The sequence below is a fragment of the Haemorhous mexicanus genome, chromosome Z (genome assembly GCF_027477595.1).
Source record: "Haemorhous mexicanus isolate bHaeMex1 chromosome Z, bHaeMex1.pri, whole genome shotgun sequence".
NCBI lineage: Eukaryota > Metazoa > Chordata > Aves > Passeriformes > Fringillidae > Haemorhous > Haemorhous mexicanus.
This window is the reverse complement of record NC_082381.1, coordinates 47,561,822-47,581,445: the sequence shown is the minus strand read 5'-3', so window position 1 is coordinate 47,581,445 and position 19,624 is coordinate 47,561,822. Positions and strand designations below refer to the sequence as shown.

The 19,624-nt window shown below is 37.5% G+C and overlaps 1 protein-coding gene across 2 annotated transcripts; it reads right to left on the bottom strand.

Moving 5' to 3' along the window:
- Positions 1–2,613: 2,613 nt before the first annotated feature.
- On the bottom strand, positions 2,614–19,143 carry DIRAS2 (DIRAS family GTPase 2). Of its 2 annotated transcripts, none has more exons than XM_059836586.1 (2): positions 19,023–19,143; positions 2,614–6,678 (listed from the first exon to the last, which is right to left on the bottom strand). In XM_059836586.1, exon 2 carries the CDS (start codon positions 6,637–6,639, stop codon positions 6,040–6,042), a length of 600 nt encoding a protein of 199 aa, XP_059692569.1. In that variant the 5' UTR covers positions 6,640–6,678; positions 19,023–19,143; the 3' UTR covers positions 2,614–6,039. The 2 variants fall into 2 exon arrangements, with proteins under 2 accessions (XP_059692569.1, XP_059692568.1); XM_059836585.1 differs by lacking the exon at positions 19,023–19,143 and adding an exon at positions 18,802–18,975.
- Positions 19,144–19,624: the final 481 nt, after the last annotated feature.

The following is a 19,624-nucleotide window of genomic DNA, read 5'->3' as shown; positions in this document are numbered from 1 at the left end:
TGTAAGTCCTGCTCAGCAATAACAAAGACATCTCTACATTATCAGCCCTGTGTTCAGCACAAACCCAAAGCACACACCCCTACCAGCCACTGTGAAGAAAATTAATTCTAGCTCAGCCAAAACTAGTGCAAGAGGAAGAAAAAGAAAACAGAAACCCTGTGGCTATGGAGTGTGTTCTCCTACACAGGCATGTAAGTCAGCCATCCAAGGTAAAGCTGCTATTATAAGGAGTTAAAGATTTGATGAGATCACTGAGGGAGAAGCAATTGCTCTCCTTGTGGAACCTCCTGTTGTGATGTTCCAAAGAACCATATTCATTAGTGTAGCTCAGCATGACCACTATATATTGCCTCTTCTTTTGAAAATACTTTCAGGATCCTTGCTGATCTCAAATTTTCTGAGAAACAGTAAATTCTGTAAAATGTAAAATTTTCTGGTATTTCCATTTTCTTTGGGCCTACCTCCCCTCCTGAATTATAATTCTTCTACTTTCCTCTGCTTTTTTACAATGACCTCACCGCACAGGAGACACCTGACCTGCAAAAAAGATCTGGAATTAAATTCATGTGCCTAAGCATACAGCATTATTTTATTGTAATTAAAAACTAATAAATAGGCCAAGAATAATTTTTTAGGACCATCCTGGTCGGCAGTAAGACCTGAGCCAGATCTAAAGAAGGGAGGCAAATTCCAAAGGCAAAGTATCTTTTCAGTAGCACTGAACAGAAGTTGCAGCAAAGCAGATATACATTGGTGTGAATGCCCCTCAATGGTCATCCCATCTCTCTTTGAAAGATAATGTAGAAAAATCTTTCTCCTCTTACATATTAAAAAAAATATTTGCCATACATGCCTTAGAGAAGAACACCAATTCTGCTTCTTTATTTGTTGCTTTCTCTACTGAAATAACACAAATACAATGGTAATTTCCATGTGACAGACACTGTCAACCACAGCTTTTAAAGCACCAGGTATGGAGGCTGAGAAGCTGATTTTAGGTTTGGGGTGGATTTTGGTGCTGGATCCCTGCCCTGCTCTTTCCCCTTGCCAGCTGCACTGCAATCTGAGAATCCAAGAATAGAGATGCTCTTGTAAGATCCACTGTGGGCCACTTGTTGGCATCTGAGTGTGAAATAAATACTGAATAACAACTGGAATAAAGACTGAATGACAACTTCTCCTTTGAACTTCAGGTTCATTATGATTTCAGTGGGACCCCTAGGACCCGTTATGAAATAGTGTACTCAACCAAGATAAATTATTTGAAACAGAAGAGTTTTAATGCTTTCTTTAAACTGCAAATATGTCTGGTTAATTTACAGAAGAGTCTGTACACAGACTCTTCTGAGTTCCTTCACGAGGAACACCCATTATGCATTTTCAAAGCTTGGCTTTCCCTCTTTGCAGTTTAGTGGAGTTAAACTTTATACACACTTGACTACATGAAATAAATTCGTGGATTAATAAGAAAATGTGCTTCAAAGGTGGGTGAAACATGTCAGTTAAATTACCAGTGAAATAAGTGTGGCAGGTATTCACAAATTTGAATGAGGGCATGAGTTAAAAATGAAAATATTTTCTGTTGGGAAATAGGAGTAGTAACCAATGGAAAAAATATTAAAAGCAAGGGAATTTTGTAATGTTTCTGGTGTTTTTGTGGAATATGATAACATCTATAAAGTAATTTGTGACTGTATTGTGTAAAACCCAGGACAATGAATTGGCGCATCCACAGCTTTGCCATAGACTGTGTCAGAATCAGGACCAAGAGCAGTAACTGACAGCATATTGAAAGAAGAAAAAAAAAAAAAAAAGAAGAAGAATTCATAAGAGCACTCCACTAAAAATAAAAAGCTTTGTGTGCTGACAAATGCAATTACTTCTTCACAGGAACATTAAATTTACATTCAATGCTCAATACTTCATCACTGGCTCAAGTGCCTGTCATTGTGTCTGTGTACTCAAGATTGTTGATCCCTTCCTCTGTTGAATATGAATTATTGCTTGCATATGGAAATAATTATTTAACTGAACAAATATGGAAATAATTATTTAACTGAACTGAACTGTGGCTGCATCTTCTGAATTGCAAGAAGTGATAAACTATTATTTTTGACATTTTTTGCAACAGGTGGTAATATAGAAAGCAATAGTAGGAAGTTTTGCAAGAACATCAGGAATTTTTTTTAGAAATGAGCAGGAATAGCAGGATTCATACATTAAATATTTTTCAAGCATACAGATCTATCTGCCATTATTTTAAAGCAAATATTAAAATATAGACTAGAATTATTTTGCTTCCAGAATTATTTTGCTTTATTTTGTCTAAAAGGAGCACCCACTGATAAGCTGTTTTGGTTTGGTTTTGTTTGGTTTGGTTTGTTTTTATATGGAGGTAGATTTCTTTGCGTGTTTGCCAGAGTATAATAGAAGAAGTATTAGGTCAGGTAATGCTGCTCCAATTCTCTTGGAAATTATTTGTATAGCTGAAGACTTCAGGACACTGCCTAGCATGTTAGAGAATGCTTTGATTTAGAGAATTGCCTTTGCAATTTCAAAAAATATATAATATGAATTGAACAAATGCAGGCAACAACAAGACTTCTTCCAAACTTGTGTTATGATTTAAAACTTTATTTTGAATGTTTAGATCACCACAAACATGGAAACTAGTAGACACAAATGACTTCTTATTCAGTTTTAAACCAAAATATTTGCTAAAGAAATTGCAACAACACATTTTCATGACAAGAACATACCTTAATATTTCATATCTACATATAAAAGTCATGCATTTTAAAGATCTATTTTGGCTAAGTTTTCTGGGTGCTAAAATTCACTGTAGAACTTACATGTTTTAAATATTTTGCATGTACATTTTAAACAGGCTATTACAGTCATACCACATTCCCAAATAAAACACCAAATGTAATAAAGCTTTATATTTTCTTGTTCTACCTTATTTTTTCCATATTAAAAAAAATAATTCTATATGTAATAGCAAAACAAATATTTTAAACCAGCTCACATGTATGCAAGATATGTAAAATCTAATAGTAGAAACAAGAATGGCAATGCAAGGGTATAAAATATGCTCTCTTTTGAGTCTGTGGTCCTTGAGTAATATTGCTTCTTTTCTGGCCTTGCTTTGATACATGCAAGTCCATGAAATACTTCATGGCTTATTACATAGCAGGTGAGGAGTCAGCTGGGAACTAAAGGAATATGGTCCTCAAGCCTAAATATTGGCAAGTACTTGTTTTATTTCCATCTTTGCTATACAATTATTCTATTCTTGCTATGAGGCACATTCAAAAAAAAAGTCCAGGGCTAAATTTCAGCCTGTAATATCTTTGCAGTCAGTACATTTTAAGTAATTTAGATCCCCTATATTGTACTTCTGCAAGATATTTTACTATGTAAGTAATTCCTTCAGTTCAAGCAATAATGTTAAAAGGTTCTATACATAAAAGCTTTTATTTTTCTCTTTGAGATTCTGTCATAATTCTATGCTGGCTGCTAAGGCATGTGCCACACATGATGACCTTTGGCACCGGTATGTTAGCATCTGAGGGCAACCTCTCTGCTTTTGACCTCTGTATGTGACCCATTATGCCTTAACGTCGATAATTTTTCTGATTTTCCAGCTTCATCCATGGAATCCATTGCTGTGACGTTGAGCATCATCAGCAAATTTTTTTTACAAAGACTAAATGTATAAACATTTATAAAAGTCTTACTAAACATAGTGCTTTTAAGTGTTTCACATCCCTGATGTGGAAATATTTTTTGATCTATTGACAGACTGTCAAGAAAGATGCACTTGGCTGTATAGGTCAAACCAGGCTTCTTTATGTGTTTCAGGAACTATTTAAGAATGTGAAGAGAGAGTCTGACAAAACACAGAAAGAGCACTGGACAGTGACAGAGGAGATCTGCTTTTGTTCCTGGGTCTGTCACTATCCTACTAGATGATCTATGTGCAGTTGTTTCCTCTCTCTGTGCCTCACTTTCACCACCTGAGAAGTTAAGAAAATGATGTCGTCATTTTTGCAAAGTGCTTTGAGATTTATGAAGAAAGAGTGTTGTGTAAGAGCCTGGAATTTACTGTTAATGAAGAGCATTAGCTTTTCCATGCTCTTTCCAGTTTTCTCTTCTTAATGCAACAAAATAAACACCAAAAAAATTGTCTCTTTGAAATCAGTAGGAGTTTCACATTCAATTCTACAGGTGCCAGCATCTCTTCCGACTGAATGACAGAAGTTGTGCTCCTTTCTAGACAGTGCTAGTACCAATTCTTGTGTATGCTATTACTCTAACTCTGAAATATCTGCACATTTGCTAGAAATGTGGAAGATAAGCAAGCAATAACTTTGAAAGGAACAAGGTAGCAAATTTTAATGCAAACACTGCATTTGAACATCCCCTGGAAGATATTTATAATGCACTAGCATGCAGGCTAATAGTATTAGTACTCAACTTCATTTTCCCACGTTTCTTGACATAAACATTTACTAAAAATATGGTAGGCTCTTTTTATTGGTTCAAAGCAGTTCCTAAGGTACAAATTGAGAGTTACACAATTTTAATATGTCCTTTAAAAATTGTATGTGCTTATTTTATCTTAGATGGCCTTTGTCATCACTAGGATACATACTTCAGTCATTCATATAAGTTTTTTAAAAAGCTTTGGACAGACATCCAGGAAAGCTCACAATTTTTACTCTTATTCCCCTTTCAAAGGTTTTGAGAAGAACAGTTTCCCCTGACAGGATGTTTTAAATAATGTGTTTTCTGTTCTGAACTTTGTATTGCATTATAACACAGTTCTGACTGCAGAATAGTTCAGATGCTGTAGTGCTTATCCCAAAAAACCCTCATTTTAGAGACTCTTGTGGGCATTAATTTCAGATATAGATTTGGTTCTATGAATAGTCACAGCAGTTCAAATCATTAGTTTAAATGGCAAATATAAAATACTTCAGACAATATAAAGGCAATAGATCTTGCAGGGCATGAGCATAAACCCTTCTAACTGGAATATAGTAATGCAAAGAAGTATCAGTCAGCTAATATGATAATTTGTATATTATGCCAACCCCAACCCAAGGGTACAACCAATTCAAAAGACATTCAATTCATTCACCAACCACACCACGTGTTCATCTAACTGGCAGCAGCATTAGAACTGAGTCTCTCCCACAGAGGCTTTCGTAGGCAGCTACCCAGCCCGTTCTGTCTGGGGAAGCTTTCTGGTTTTATATGCACACAATTCCATCTGGCATTCTCCACAAATAAATGTTTGTCCTTCTGAAATATATTTGGGCCAGAAACTCGGGTCATCCTTGAAACAATGAGCCCAGAAGTGGTGATCTCCAACTTACAGGAACTGGCTTTTCCACAGCTGTCAGTTGAAACTCTGCATCATCCTAGAAAGAAGTATCATGCTGGAGGCATAGAGACAATATCTGTCCCTTTTCACTGCTATCCCCACACTTCCTTCTACTGTGCAACAGTTCATTTATTCAGGCGATCCAAGACTGTCTTATGCACACTCTCCCACCAGTCAGTAATTACAATAGAATTGTTCATCCACAGTGTTCTTGAAGGAAATGATTGACACCATCCAGCATGTATTTGTATGTTCTAGGTTTCTTCACTACCATTTATTTGTTTTTCTTCTGTTATTATATATTGTTTCCTCTTGTGATTATATGTAAATGCAGATAATATTAAGTTGATTTTCCAGTATTTCATTTTATGTGAATGATGACAATACTTTTTTGTAAATCACAAAATAAGGTATTCTGGCTCATCTTTTGTTTTCTTCCTGATATGCTTTAATTGAATGTGAGACTACACATATTTTTATTTTTCCATTTTTTTCAAAGCAATCACAGTACGTCATTTTTTCAATTTCCAAGTATTTCTTTTAAAACAGATACTAATAAATAGGATCTTGCATGGTTGTTTGCTGTCTATGGGTTTACATGCATATCGTCAGATGAGACTTCACAGCTGATTCCTGACAGTGCAATTTCACATCACCACACATTTTCCTTTCAGCTTCTCCTTCCTTTTCTGTTGCTTGCTTTTTTTGCCATCAATTTGCAAACTCACAGTCCTGCGTTTCTCCAGGTTTAGCAATTCTTGGAATAACTCTTTCACATTGTGGTTCGTCTTGGCAGAGGTCTCCATGAAGGCACATTTCCATTTCTTAGCCATGGCTTCTCCTTCACTGCTTTCTACCTCTCGATTTTGGTTCTCATCATTTTTGTTCCCCACCAGCATTATTGGAATGCTTTCTATGTCTCCTTTAATCTGACATATTTGCTCGTAGATTGGCTTGAGCTCCTCCAAGGACTGTCGGCTGGTGATAGAGTAAACCAAAATAAAAGCATGTCCTTTAGAAATAGAGAGACGTTGCATGGCTGGAAATTGATGGCTCCCTGTGGTGTCAGTTATCTGCAAAGTGCATATGCTCTTATCACAGCTGATCACCTGCCGATAGGTGTCTTCAATGGTAGGGATGTAGCTCTCTCTGAAAGTGCCCTTCACAAATCTCAAGACCAAAGAACTTTTTCCCACTCCTCCAGCTCCAAACACGACTACCCTATAATCGTTGCTTTGCTCAGGCATGTTTCTCTGTGTGTCACTTGCTCAGCTAAGGGAGAAAACCTAGGAGAGAAAACAACAAACACAAGGAAACAGGCATAAGTACAGGTACAAGTGTGAAGTGCATGCTGTGATATCTTTCCCAGTAAGAGAAAAAAATGTAATGTAAGTGATGGCATACCAGTTGTACTAATTTATTAGGTTTTGCAGGGGCTTACAGAATTATTTATTTCAGTAGTAAATTAGGGTTTGCAATCCAGTCTGGACTAGTAGCAAAATACCATCTTTCTCGCCTCATGGCTGATTTTTAATTAACATCATGTGTTTCAGTACTCTTCCTACTGGACTAATACTCATAAAACTAAAAAGTTGCATCTGGGAATTTCAACAAGGTCTTGGCCTGAACAAATTGCAGAAAGGAAATGATCCATCTATATCTTAAATAGATCTAAAATAATAGTCAAAAGTGATCACTGTACGATAGGAAATTACTCTGAATATTTCAGCTCTTCTGAAGTTAAGGAATTTATCCCCACTATGACTGGACTACAGTTCTAAATGACAGCTAAAATGTATTTGTGGATTATTCAGCGACAGCACTTTCTGACCTTTGTTTTTAACTCCATGGGAGCATGTGTCCCACTTCAGTGTGTTTTGCCACTGGCATTTCAGGTCAAAGAGTATTTTGATAAACTCAGATTGCTCACATTCAGTCTGCCTTTTTATTCCAATATTAATCTTGCAGCAGATGATATTTGACATGAGGCTGGCTATACTTATCAGAGAGGTTCTGCAGACATATTCATAACATTTTTAGTGGCTTGTATTGCCAAGGTTGGCAAGGGCATATGTCAAAGGTCACAAAATTCTGTGATTCCTGCAGTCAGCATGAATAATGATAAAACCCATCTGTGTATAGTAGGACCAAAAATATGGAAATAATTTTAAAATAACAGAAATAGTAAAATATTCATATGTTTACAAGCTGTAGATGTTTTAGAATTCATTTAAATGAAGTGAAGAATAATTTGTCCTCCTATCAGTAGCAGCTCAATAGATACACAGCACACCAGTGCACACAGTCTTTTTATATTTAGTGAGATTCAAGCAAATAAACTCTTTAAAAATGAACCCTAAAAATTGAAGAAAACACAGGGTATTGTGACTCTTCAGATCAAACTGATATATATATAAAAGGGGTACATGCGGAAAAAAAGGCAAAATCTGCTGCATCTGTATTTGTCCTGAAAAAAATGGGCAGGCTTTATAGGGAACTTTTCCCAAGAGCCTTAATGGCACCAAGTGATTAAATTTGCCTGTTGTAATTTTGCCTGGGTAGCAATAAATCTAGAACAACCCAAAGAATTTCTCCCCTTTGAAAAGCAAGCCTTCAAGCTATTTCTTCAGTGCAGCGGAAGGAGTCACTGCATTGCAGGGGGTGATTTTAAGTTACCTTTTACTTGTCTAGCAGCAAGAAAATATTGATGCTTTAGAGGTGTGGATCTTAATGGACCTCCCATGCCCTTATTCCAGCTGCAAGCTCATGCCAAATTTTCTGTTTCTGCATTTTGATGCAGTTACCTATTTTGCCAGTTAGGCTTAAGCTACGGCAATGCATGCTGCACTAATGTCTTCAATTTGTCGTTCAAGCATATCCTGATGTAGTTATCTTTATTGTACAGGGCATGCTATAGTGTCCTAATTCCAACGCCGGAGTAAGCTGAAAACATCTCTCCTTACATAATTTGTTGGATGAAGGAGTTGTACTTCCTCATCTGCCACAGTATAGGCAGAACAACCAGTGCAACTGGGGATGCTGATCCCGAGGCAAAGAGCAGAGCTGCCACAGCTCTGTCTACCCAGCCTGGCTTCAGGCAGAAGGCAGCTTCACCCCTTCATCTCTCCTGTGCTACATTCACTGTCACTCTGAGAGGCTGTTTAAGTATAGGAAAGATTGATAAATAAAAGTGTTCATCCTGAGGCAGTGAAGCAAAATTGTTTTTCTGTCAGCAGAATTCAAGGAATGGAAAGAAAAAGTAGCCTCTGAAAAAATGCTCATGTATGTGTTTATACAAGATGCAAAACCCTCTGAGGGACAAAGAAAATGAGTGAGCAGCTCATTATGTTAAAAAAGAAAGGAAAAAACATAGCTGGAAAAAAAATGATGAGAAGAAGCTAGCATAATGCTGTTCCAGTGAGAATAAATCTGTATGTAAGAACTGCAGACATGCAAATTTGGAACAGTCTTAGAGCTTACAGCTATGGATGAGTGCACAGAATGAGTTACCGTAAGAATTATAGCTTAAAAATTTCTTGTAAGTAAAAAGGCAAGAGAGCAATATCTGAGCATTCCACTTCAGAAGCAGCTTAAGCATTGCACAGTCATATTATATGTAGCCTAGGAACTACAGGACTAGGAGAAGAAATGCCCTATGAAAACTTTTACTAAGAAAATCAGTGAAATGTGGACTAGAAAAATAAAATTTTAAAAGCTAGTTGAGTGTACTCCTGCTCTCTTACTGTATACTCTAAGTCTCCTAGAAAACTGACACATATGGTAAGACAAAAGATAGGACAAACTGAAATGGGGCACTTAATGGCCTGAAATATTAAGAGTACAGAAAAGTTCTAAGGAGTCCTGAAATAGCAAGGTAACAATCTTCAAAACATAGCAAAAACATAGCAATCTTCAAATATGCAAAGATGGAGAGTATAGTGGAAAAAAAAAAAGGTTATGTGCTTGCATTGTAGAAGAAATCCACATTAGACAATAGGAAAACTTCACAGTAGTAAGAGTAGAAGATCTAATGTGCAGGGAGATTTTGCAGATATTCTTTAGAAATTTCCATAGTATCAAAGCATAATTCCAGCTAGTAGAGACCTGAGTGGTTTCTGGTCCAGACTGCTTATCACAGACATGACACCAGAGAAGGCTGTCTATCCTGTACAGACGTGAAAATCCCCAGTCTTTCCCACAGTCTCTCTGGGAAACAAACTTCAATGCAAAATTACCATCAGGATGATTTTTTCCCTCTTATACCTAATAAAAGGTACTCTCTCAACCCATACCTCTTGTCTCTCCTCCCATCATCTACTGTTGTGAAGACTAACTCCACCTTCTCGATAACTTTCCTGTAGGTGTTGAGGGCTATGCTTTGCTGTCCCTCGAACTTTGCCTTCCCCGGGCTGAACTGGCCCTGGTCCCCCAGCCTGCAGGGCAGGACAGTGCCGCAGCTTTGGACCCCTCGGTGCCCTCGCCTGCCCTTGCTCCAGTTCATCGGCCGTTTGCCGGCTGGGGGTGCCCAGACCGGACAGACCGCATTGCTGCTGTCCCGTGAGCGCTGAGCACAGGGGGATTATCACCTGCCTCGGCCGGCTGCTGCTCCTGTTCCTACAGACCAGGGCACGGGGGATTTGCTGCAGCCGGGGCCGCTGCTCAGCATCACCATGACCATGACCAGGAGCACCAGGGCCTTCTCTACAGAGCTGTTTCTCTGCAAAGGAGCAGCAGCCTCAGGCGATGTTTGGTCTGTCAGTCCTGAAGATCCTTGGTTTGGCCCAAATAAAAATTACGGATTTTCATACATTTTTCCTGCTCAGGAACTGAAAGGAAAAAAACCCAAGAGAAAACAAACAAACAAAAAAAGCTCATACTAGTTTTTACGATCACACTGGAGAAAGGATTCCCCAAATGTTTTTTATCAATTTTTTGTATTCTTTATATGGATCTGGTCACAGAATTTCCTGCAATGGCAACCATTCTATATGAATGTGGTGCACTTGCATACAGGTGTTCATATGTTAATGCTTTTCATACCACCCTATTACCTCACTGATGTTTCTTTGTCTTAAAATGCGTTAACTGAAACACAAAGGAGGACATAATAAAGTATGGCATTATTTAATCAGCTTGTGGCATTATGGCCAGCGAGGGTATGGAAAAATTAACTTTAAAGAATTCTGACTTTTCAGATGTACAAGATCATTTCTGATTCAGAAAACCAGTCTTTCATAATCTGCGCAGAAAAAAATAGTTGATTTTTACATGTTAGAATGCACTTATTCTGTAATGAAGCCTCATTTGCGGCCTTTTCTGCTTTCATAAACTGCAACAGTGAAAACTTATTATCATGCCCTAAAGTGTCAGGTTATCAATATTACCCTTATTCAAAAAGCCAAAGCAATTTTCATAGCATACATGCATGCCCTTCATTTTGAATTGTCTGGTTGCAAAGGTCAGCAATGAGTCTCACAAAACAGTGAGTCTGTACCTCTGCTGAGGTATACCTTAGCTATGTTTTCTGCGGATACTCTGCTAGCACAAGGCTGGAACTTCTCTACAAGGCTCACTCTGCAGGTGAGCTTGATGGGCTATTCACTGGGGCAGCATATTTAACCACTGCCTCCATTTCAAACTCAGCTGCAAACCTTTGTGTTAGTCTGCATGCTTCCCCTAGATATTTCTGACACACCAGGTGAAAGAATTTAAACATTTTTCTGATGGATACAGTTCAAGATCTGAGTAACTATGACATAAAGTCACTTATTTTTTTATTAAAAATATGCCTTTTAAATGTTTAAATAAAGTACCTCATGTTACAGATTATGCTCTTCATAGTTTAAACTCCTAACGTTCCTTGGCTGATTAATTAATTACATGTGAGTATATTAGCATTTATGAAATCAATGTCACTGATCCTGTGCTTGGCCACTGGGTCTCCACTGTTCTGTCTTATCTTTAATTGGGTTTTTCACAGTCTAACTTTTTCTCAAATGTATTTATGACTTGCCTGCCATGTTGCTATTTAAACTGTAGATAGCATATGCAATAACAGGCAAAAGGTACAGGAAGCCTGAAAAATAACTTCTGAAAACTAATCTGCTTGAGTACTCTTAGAGCAATATGAGATTAGAATCTCACAGCCAGTGAACTCTTAACAGTTTATGCTTGAAAATAAGCACAGAAAAGAAATCAACCTATCTCCAATGTTTCCAGTCTTGGGTTTTGTTGCAAAAGATTTTCACCATGTTTGCATGTCACAAATGTAAGTTTAATGTCACAAATTGTAAGTTTAGTTGATATTTTTTTACTAGATTATATCTCTTAGTGTAGCATTCATTTTACAAAACAGTGTGATGTTGCCTTTGCTTTCTGGAGTCAGAGGCTTTGATTGCATCTTAACTGATCCAGTTTCTTGAGGTCTTATGATGTCCTACTGAGATGTCAGTCTGATATGAAATTCAGCAGTCATCAGATGCTGTGTATTAATTTCCTGATTTTTTTTTTTTTTCCCTCAGGTAAAACCATCTCATGTCCATCATGGATTTTTTTTTTCTTTTATTTTAAGCTCTAAGGCGATGTCTCTGCCTATATTGTGAAAAACCAATAAAGCACAGGCAATGCATTTAGTTCAAAATCTTGCCTCAATTTAAATTAACAGTCCATGAGGCTATCCGGTGATGACACCACTATACAAAGATATAAGGTGCAAGGTGAAGATTGTAGCTATAGATAAGATGGATTTCAGCAGGAATGTAAGATCAATGTCCATTTCCCAATATCAAAGGTGAAAAGTGTCACATTATTTGTATGAAAGAGGGAAAGAGAGCTCTGCAAGGATCTTTTTCTTGTTGTGCATATAAAGAGGCATTTCTCAGGGAGTATTTTCACCATATATGCTAATGAACATGCACTTTTGGAATGGGGACTTTCCTACTTCCAGTACCTTCATCTTTTTATATAAGACTTGCTTTTTCATTCTATTCCTTCGCTTGCATTATTTGGTCTTCTCAAGTCAATGGAAAGTTGGACACATTTGAAGACCAAATGATAGCTGTTAAAACAACTTTTTCCTACAACATGAGGGTCTAATCCATATGGAAAGAACTTTTATATCCTCATGCTAAACAAAATGTTCTTTGAAAGTCTGCTTCTTGATGATCAGCTAGTCTAAATCATGATTTTTTTTTTCACTGCATAAATGCAGTAGCACTTTTTATTTATGTTGTTCTCAACTACAGTTGGAGAGAAAAGCATGTATAGCTTTTCTTTCCAGCTATAGAAAGATGACCAGAAAGATTTCCTTAGAAAAATGGCGTCTTCTTCACAAAAAAAGTACTGTCGAAAACTTGCTGATTTTATCTGACACATTGTCCTTATTTTAAAATTTGCTTGATTGTCTGAAAGGGATAAAATCAGACATTTTTATTATTCAATGTACTCACAGAAAGCAAAAATTCAAAATAAAAATTCAATTTGTTTAAACCAAATCAGATTATATTTTAGAGCTAAATTCTCTACAATGTTGAAAATGTTTCAATTTGCATGGAAAATGTGTAACTGAGAATCTTCAAACTGAAATTAACATTACAAAGTCTTTCAGAGAGTTCCCTAGGAGGTTTTGTGGGTTTTCTTCATGATCCTGGCATAACATAGAAGAGAAATAGAAAGGACAGGGGGCTTTCAGATAATTTGTTGCATTTTTTTTTCTGTATTTAGAGGAGACTATTGTCTTAAGAGCATCTGTATGTAAAGAAAGTAGAACCCAGCCTCTGTGCTGTCCTGTAGTCACAGGTGCTGTTCTCTGCTTCAGCAAATTGTCATACTGTCATCACACTAATGCTGAAAATCTCATTCCTAAACAATGCCTTTTCAAAATAGTTTGAAACCCTATGAAACCCTTGGTAAAAGAAAGAAATCCCTCATGCACAGTTGTCACTGCAAGAAAGTCTTTACTCGCTCTTTGGCTAACACATGGCCAGCAGATGTTGTGGCAGAAATAGTTTTGCTAGGCAGGAAAGAAGTGGAAAATAGAAAGCCAAGACAAATAGACAACATTTCCTGTAGGAACAACAGATAGCATGGATTTCTAGAACTAGGCTTAACTAAAGTGGCATTGCTTGTTGAAGACGGCAGGACTGGTGGCAGAAGAATGAATGACGCAGTAGCATCTGTTGATTCCCCTTCCTGATGAGGGTTCATATGCAGAAAATGAAGAAGGTGCTGGACCTGATCCAACAAAGAGCTTTACACATAGGGATACACTGAAATTGTTTGCTCTGTTGTTGCCTGAGAGCTGTGTTGCCCCAGAACTAACCCTTTTGCAACAGATATGTACTAATGAACCATTACTGTAAAACAAGATTCAGCTTCATTGAACACTCTCACCATGTGAAAAAAACACCTTACTTTCAGTTGGCATCAGAAATATTATGCTAAATTTATCCAGGACGGACAGATGAATACATTTACCACATTAAAAAACCCCTCACTTTTGTGTAGAAACAGAAATATTATTCTAAGCTTATCCAGGGTGCATAGGTGTTCTATTGGTTGTACTTCCTATTTAGTGGCTCGGGTAGTCTTAAAATTTAAAAGGGAGAATTTCATGACAGTTCCCGTCTAAATTCAGGCTTTGCTTTAGGCATGTCAGATGCTTTATTGATTTATCTACTTAAGTATTTTGGTTGACCAGTGTCTTAATCTCTAAGTGCTTATCATCAAAACTCAGAAAGAAATTACTCAGAAGAATTCCATAGGTGTAGTTAGGTAGTCATTAATGCGCACAAAGAAATAAAAATGTCAAAAAACCAGAATTCTATTTAGTTCCGTTTGGAACTGATTTTTTTTTTTAAGTTTTCTTCCCAAATTAAGTAACCAAATACAGTAGTTTTTCCTCAGTTTTCAATTGATTTTACTTAACCAAATAAAGATGGAAAGATCAACTTAAAACATCGTATGTGTGCCTTTCAACAAGTAAGACATAATGCCATTGGGCAGAGCAGTATGATTAGAAACCAGAATCTGTCACTCCTGCAAATGCAGGATTGGAGACTCAGTATGAATTTTCAGCCCCTCTGGTTTCTAATAGTAGAATCATTTTTGAGCAATGACTTCACATGTTGTCGTGAACTTCTGCTTCTCCAGCTGTACACTGGAAAAAAATAGGTTCTGACTTATGGATCTCAGTATTGTGAGGCAAAAATCCCAGCAAAGACAAAAAGCTACTTCCATATAAATATATATATTTACACAGAAGAGTTGTACCTTCATGGAAGACTGTTTTCCATTCAGCAGAGGAAACACTGAAGACCGGTGGCCATTTTGCCTATTACTGTCGTTCTAAATTCCATAATGTCAATGTAATTTGGGACTACTTATGTAAATCTTCTGTAGAAGCAAAATTATTAAAGGTTAAGTATCTTTTTATGATATAACTCCTGTCATTAATTTTCCTTTCCTGGTTGGGAAGGATAGCTAGATTGCTATCCTGACCACTGGAATATTTCTGATGCTCTTTCACAACCCAAATAATATTCCATTCAAAGCAATGGCTTAAATTTGAACAATTTGCCCCTGGTTTGTTGGGAAATAACTTGGGAATAGGTTAATGCAGTGGGTTTCAGGACCCGAAATGATCCCTGATAATTAATTAAACAATGTAACACAGTTGTTGATATGTTTCCAGACACTAGTAAGAAGCCTCTTCTCCTACTGAAATCTTTCTGCAAGTCAGAGTATTTTGAAAACCAACAATTAAATTATAACGGTGGAGTACAATATAGTAATAGCATCTTTCTGATTGTTTATAAATGTTCCAACTTGCACTACTTTCAATTCTGAAGTAATACAAGTAGGTTTAGCCTTAAGAGAATTTTTTTCTAGATACGTTTCTTTTCCTTGTAGTATTAAAAAAATTATAAAAATTATATTTTGAAGATAAAAATGTACTGAGTAACACATTTTAGACTTTCCCTGTACAGACCGAGAAAGTGGTAATGTTATTTATTTGGGTTAACTGCAATATTTTAGTTACTGATAGTAGCTAATATTTGATTATTTAAATAATCAACTCTTTCAGAAGAGATAAAATTTGTCAGCTAATTTTTCAGGGAAGAATATAAAAATAATCAAGTAAACATAAAATAATGGCAAGTGTTCTTTTTTTAGCTTCAGATTAATTATAAGTAAGAACTACTGGGCATTTTGGGAAGGAAACAACTCCAGTACCAGAATGGATTTGCCCTTTTCATATGTTTTCTTTAATATATACATATTTTGAATGAGGAAACTGAAAGGCTGACATAACTTCACTTTTGAGACACCTTTTCAGATTCAGCTGAAAACCAATTTCATTACCTGCAGTCAGGCTGATGCTGACTGGCTTTTCCTGCCATAGCATATTGCAGACCTGCATAGCCAGAGAGACTAAATTTAATCTCAGATAGAGAAAATCAACATTCAACTTGCAGTTATTTCATCAAGAGGAAGTGTTCCTGACCTCAGGGTGAGTCAAAAGTGCATTTGTCACAGACTTGACACACACTTTTTCATATTTTCTTGTCTTTCTTTAATACCCATCTCTGGGTATCAAAGAATTATCAAAGTAACCAATACTTTGTTATTGAGAACGAATCAAAATTTCTATTCTCAAGAAGGCAAATTAGAGTATTTTCTGCTTCAATCAGTATGCACACCTGCATAGACACTCAGGTGGTCTTTTCCACTGCTCTTCCAGAAGTAAGGTAAGATAATTTAATGCATGTTTTAATTTTAATGTCACAATAAAAGTACAGTGAAAGTATCTGTTTGCAGACACTTGGAAACATCTGTATTTAAGTTAAAATACCAAATGGAAATATTTTCTCCTAGTACATTTTTGGAAATTGGTAATTTCCAAAAGAAATTAATATTGCTAATATCCATGTTTTTTAAAATGGCCATTTTTCTTCCTCTATCTAATACTGACTATTGCTCAATTTGTGCTAGCAATATAAAATGTTAAGGGGAAATTTATAAACATTTGGAATCAGCCTAGATACCAAATGAAATGTCCCACAGTGTTGGGGGACTCATGTACAAATGTCCTGATACTTGCACTAAGTGTGGGAGAGGGCACATTCAAATGCAGCTCATTATGTATTACAGAAGAATTACTGAGGAACACTGTGAATTGAATGAAAGCCAATGTAGAAAATAAATCAAAACCATAAAAAAAAGAGATAGTTTATAAATGTAAATAAAGAGAGGAAAAGGAATATGAAATTGAATGCAGTCTTTCTGTAGGAGCATCTTTGAACCAGAATATTGTTCATTGCACATTTATTCAAAAAAAAAAAAAAATCTAATTTTGGGAGCAACAGCATGTACCCTGTCACAATGAAAGTCCAAGTCTGATTTTTCACACATGATGCTGGGATCTCTACATGGGCAGCTGTGTTGGTTAGCAAAAGAGAAATCCAGAAAACAAAGTTATCAGGTTATCCTCAAAGGAAACTAGAGACTTCAGGAACAGCAGTATCAGTTTATATACACTCCACTATTTTTATTGGTACTACAGAGACTGCAATGCTGGTGTAATATAATCATGACCACTTGGCCAGAAGGAGCCTCTGAACTCCAATCAACTTCCTAAGAGCTCTGGTCTGCACTGTGAGAAAGTGATATTACTCAGCCTGAGGTTCATCAGCACTTGTGAGTCTGCTGGTGTAAACAACAGTGCAGCACAGTGCAGAAATATGCTTTCATCTGACTGATGTGAGATATGTGGAAACTGTATTTCCGAAGATCTTCACTTGCTTGCAAAGGGACTCCTTAGTTCAGGCAACTCCCAGAGAAAAGTAAAAATGGTATTCAGTACTGGAAGAGACTTTCTGGATTGTCAAATTCAGTTCTTTGCCTTTGCAGGCAACCATTTCACATAATCTCTTCCATCAAGCTACAACTAAAAGGTATTTAAAAGGTTTTCTCTGTATTACTTCAAACAGAATTTAATTTAAGAACCTTGCTTCTCTAATGGTTTGAAATCTTCCAGCCTAAGCGTATTCACAGCTCATTTATACCAATTCATTCTCCTCTCTTACCAGGAATAAGGATAAATAGCTGTACATCACAATCATTCCTCCAGATCCATGGGACCATTGATTGCAGCTGTGAGGTTGAACTTGCTCCATGTTTGTACAGTTCTTCATGCAAGAGCCTCAGATATGCTGTGTGTGGTGTGAGAGAGAGCATGAAGCCTGGAGGAATATCACATTTCACAGCTCCAGAACAATGGCACAAAACCCATTCTGCATGAATTGGGCACTACTGCATTTAGTAAGGACAGATGGGCCCCAGAGAGCCACTCCTGAGAACAACTGAAGGCCATTAGTCAGAAAAGTAAAAAAGGGAATGGGAGGAGGGCAAGTCAAGATAAGCCCTCTAAAAGCCAGAATTAAATATGGTGAGACCTGCAAACATTCTAGATAATGGTAAACTGTAAAGCATGGCAAAGATACAACAGCAGTCAGTTTCATCTGCCTCGTCTGCCTCAAAAGGAGTGGGGATGTACATAGCTGTACACAGCTTACACAGCTGTGTGTGTCTGCATTTATAAACAGGCATATGTGAGTTCGCTCACTAGGTACTCATGAGAACAGGACATTCAGAAAATTCTTCAAAATTAAAATGCATCCAATTTTGTTGCTCCATTCTGTGGTCACCCTTCTGTGTCTGAGTGGTGCAGCATACAGAGCATCCCACATTTCATGGAGAAGACAGAAAGGGATAAAGTGTTATCAAATCTGAATTCAGCAGCACTCAGGCACTTGAGAATGGTCTTTCATGATTTATTTTCTTTCATTCAGTTCGGAGAGGGACAATCTATTGGAAAAAAAATCCTGCCGTCAGTGGTTTGCTGCAAAGTTGTATCTGTCTTGGAGAAAGAAACACCTTGTGTTATTTTATTCAGACTCCACTTTTTTATATCCTTCCATCAGTTAAGTTAAAATGTAGTTTTCATTAAAAAGAAATAAAAATTTTTTCTCTCCTTAAGCCACTGCAGTGGCAGTCCTACAAACTAGGGCAAAATTCAGCACATTGAGTTTTAATGAAAGGCAGCTTGAGAAAAAGGTCATTACTAGCATCCCAGCACACAGAAAAATGATAGTTAACTGGCCAGTGTGTCTATGACCAGCCTCTGACTTCCTTGCTCGCCCCAGTTTACAGCATGCCATGTTCTCTACATGAGATATTAGCTTAGAGCATATCTTGCAGTTGTAACTCAGGCAAAACTCTACCGACTTCAGAGCAAATTCTGCCCTAGTGAGCATTGTGGATTTTGGCTGAAGGAAGACCTCGAAATTCAGCGCAAAGCTACGCCTGTTGTGCAAGGTAGGGTAGAAAAACAATGGAAATAAATTTACCTGTGTAGGAACAGAAAGCTTCAAACGCTCTTCAGTTTCTGCCTGTCATTGCACCAGCTCTTCTCCCTTTCTGCCCTGGGCTCCCTCCACCAGAAAGGAGCCCCTGTCTCAGCCAGGGGGGCTGCGGCTCCGCCGCCCGCAGCTTCCCTTGGCGCCCTGGGCTGGCTGCTGCTCGTCCTCTGCTCCCGCCGCTCCGCTCCCCTCCCGCCGGCCCCCGGTACCTGGGTCCTGGATAATGCTCCTGCTGGCTGGATCGCAGCCTCCCTCTCTCTGCTTTTACGGGCGCACCGACTCCAGCCTCTGCTAGTGCTACTGCCTAAATGGCGACTGCAAAGCCCATCCAGGCTGTTAACTGCCACCTACTGAATTATTGTGGAATATGTGTATGCATGGGCATGTACACACATATATAAGCGGTAATGTTCTGGTTCTCTCAACCAATGTAGTAGATTTTTACAATTAGTCTCTCTAGCCTCCAAACACGCTGTAGTTTATCATTTAAAGCTGTAGATTACATTAACCTGAGCTCACAATTCTCCATTTCTTTCAGCTCTGAAACAGAGAACAAGCCTGTCTCTTTAAGTTAAAAAACCTTACAAAGCCTTTGGTGAGGCTAATCCCCAGGGCAAAAAACAGCATAGCCCTATTCGACCAATGGAACTGTGCTGATTTTTATTAGTTGGAAATTTATTCCCTTAGGTCTTATATTTATTCACAAAAACCCCAAACCTCCCCCCAAAAACCAAACCAGTAGAAAGAAAAACTTGTCTTTAAAAATAGCTTTTGTCCAATATAGCACCTCAGAATTTCACTCATCTGAAAC

Bases quoted from the DNA above. Each gene is read 5' to 3' on its own strand.
- DIRAS2 (XM_059836586.1), bottom strand. From the start codon at position 6,639: ATGCCTGAGCAAAGCAACGATTATAGGGTAGTCGTGTTTGGAGCTGGA.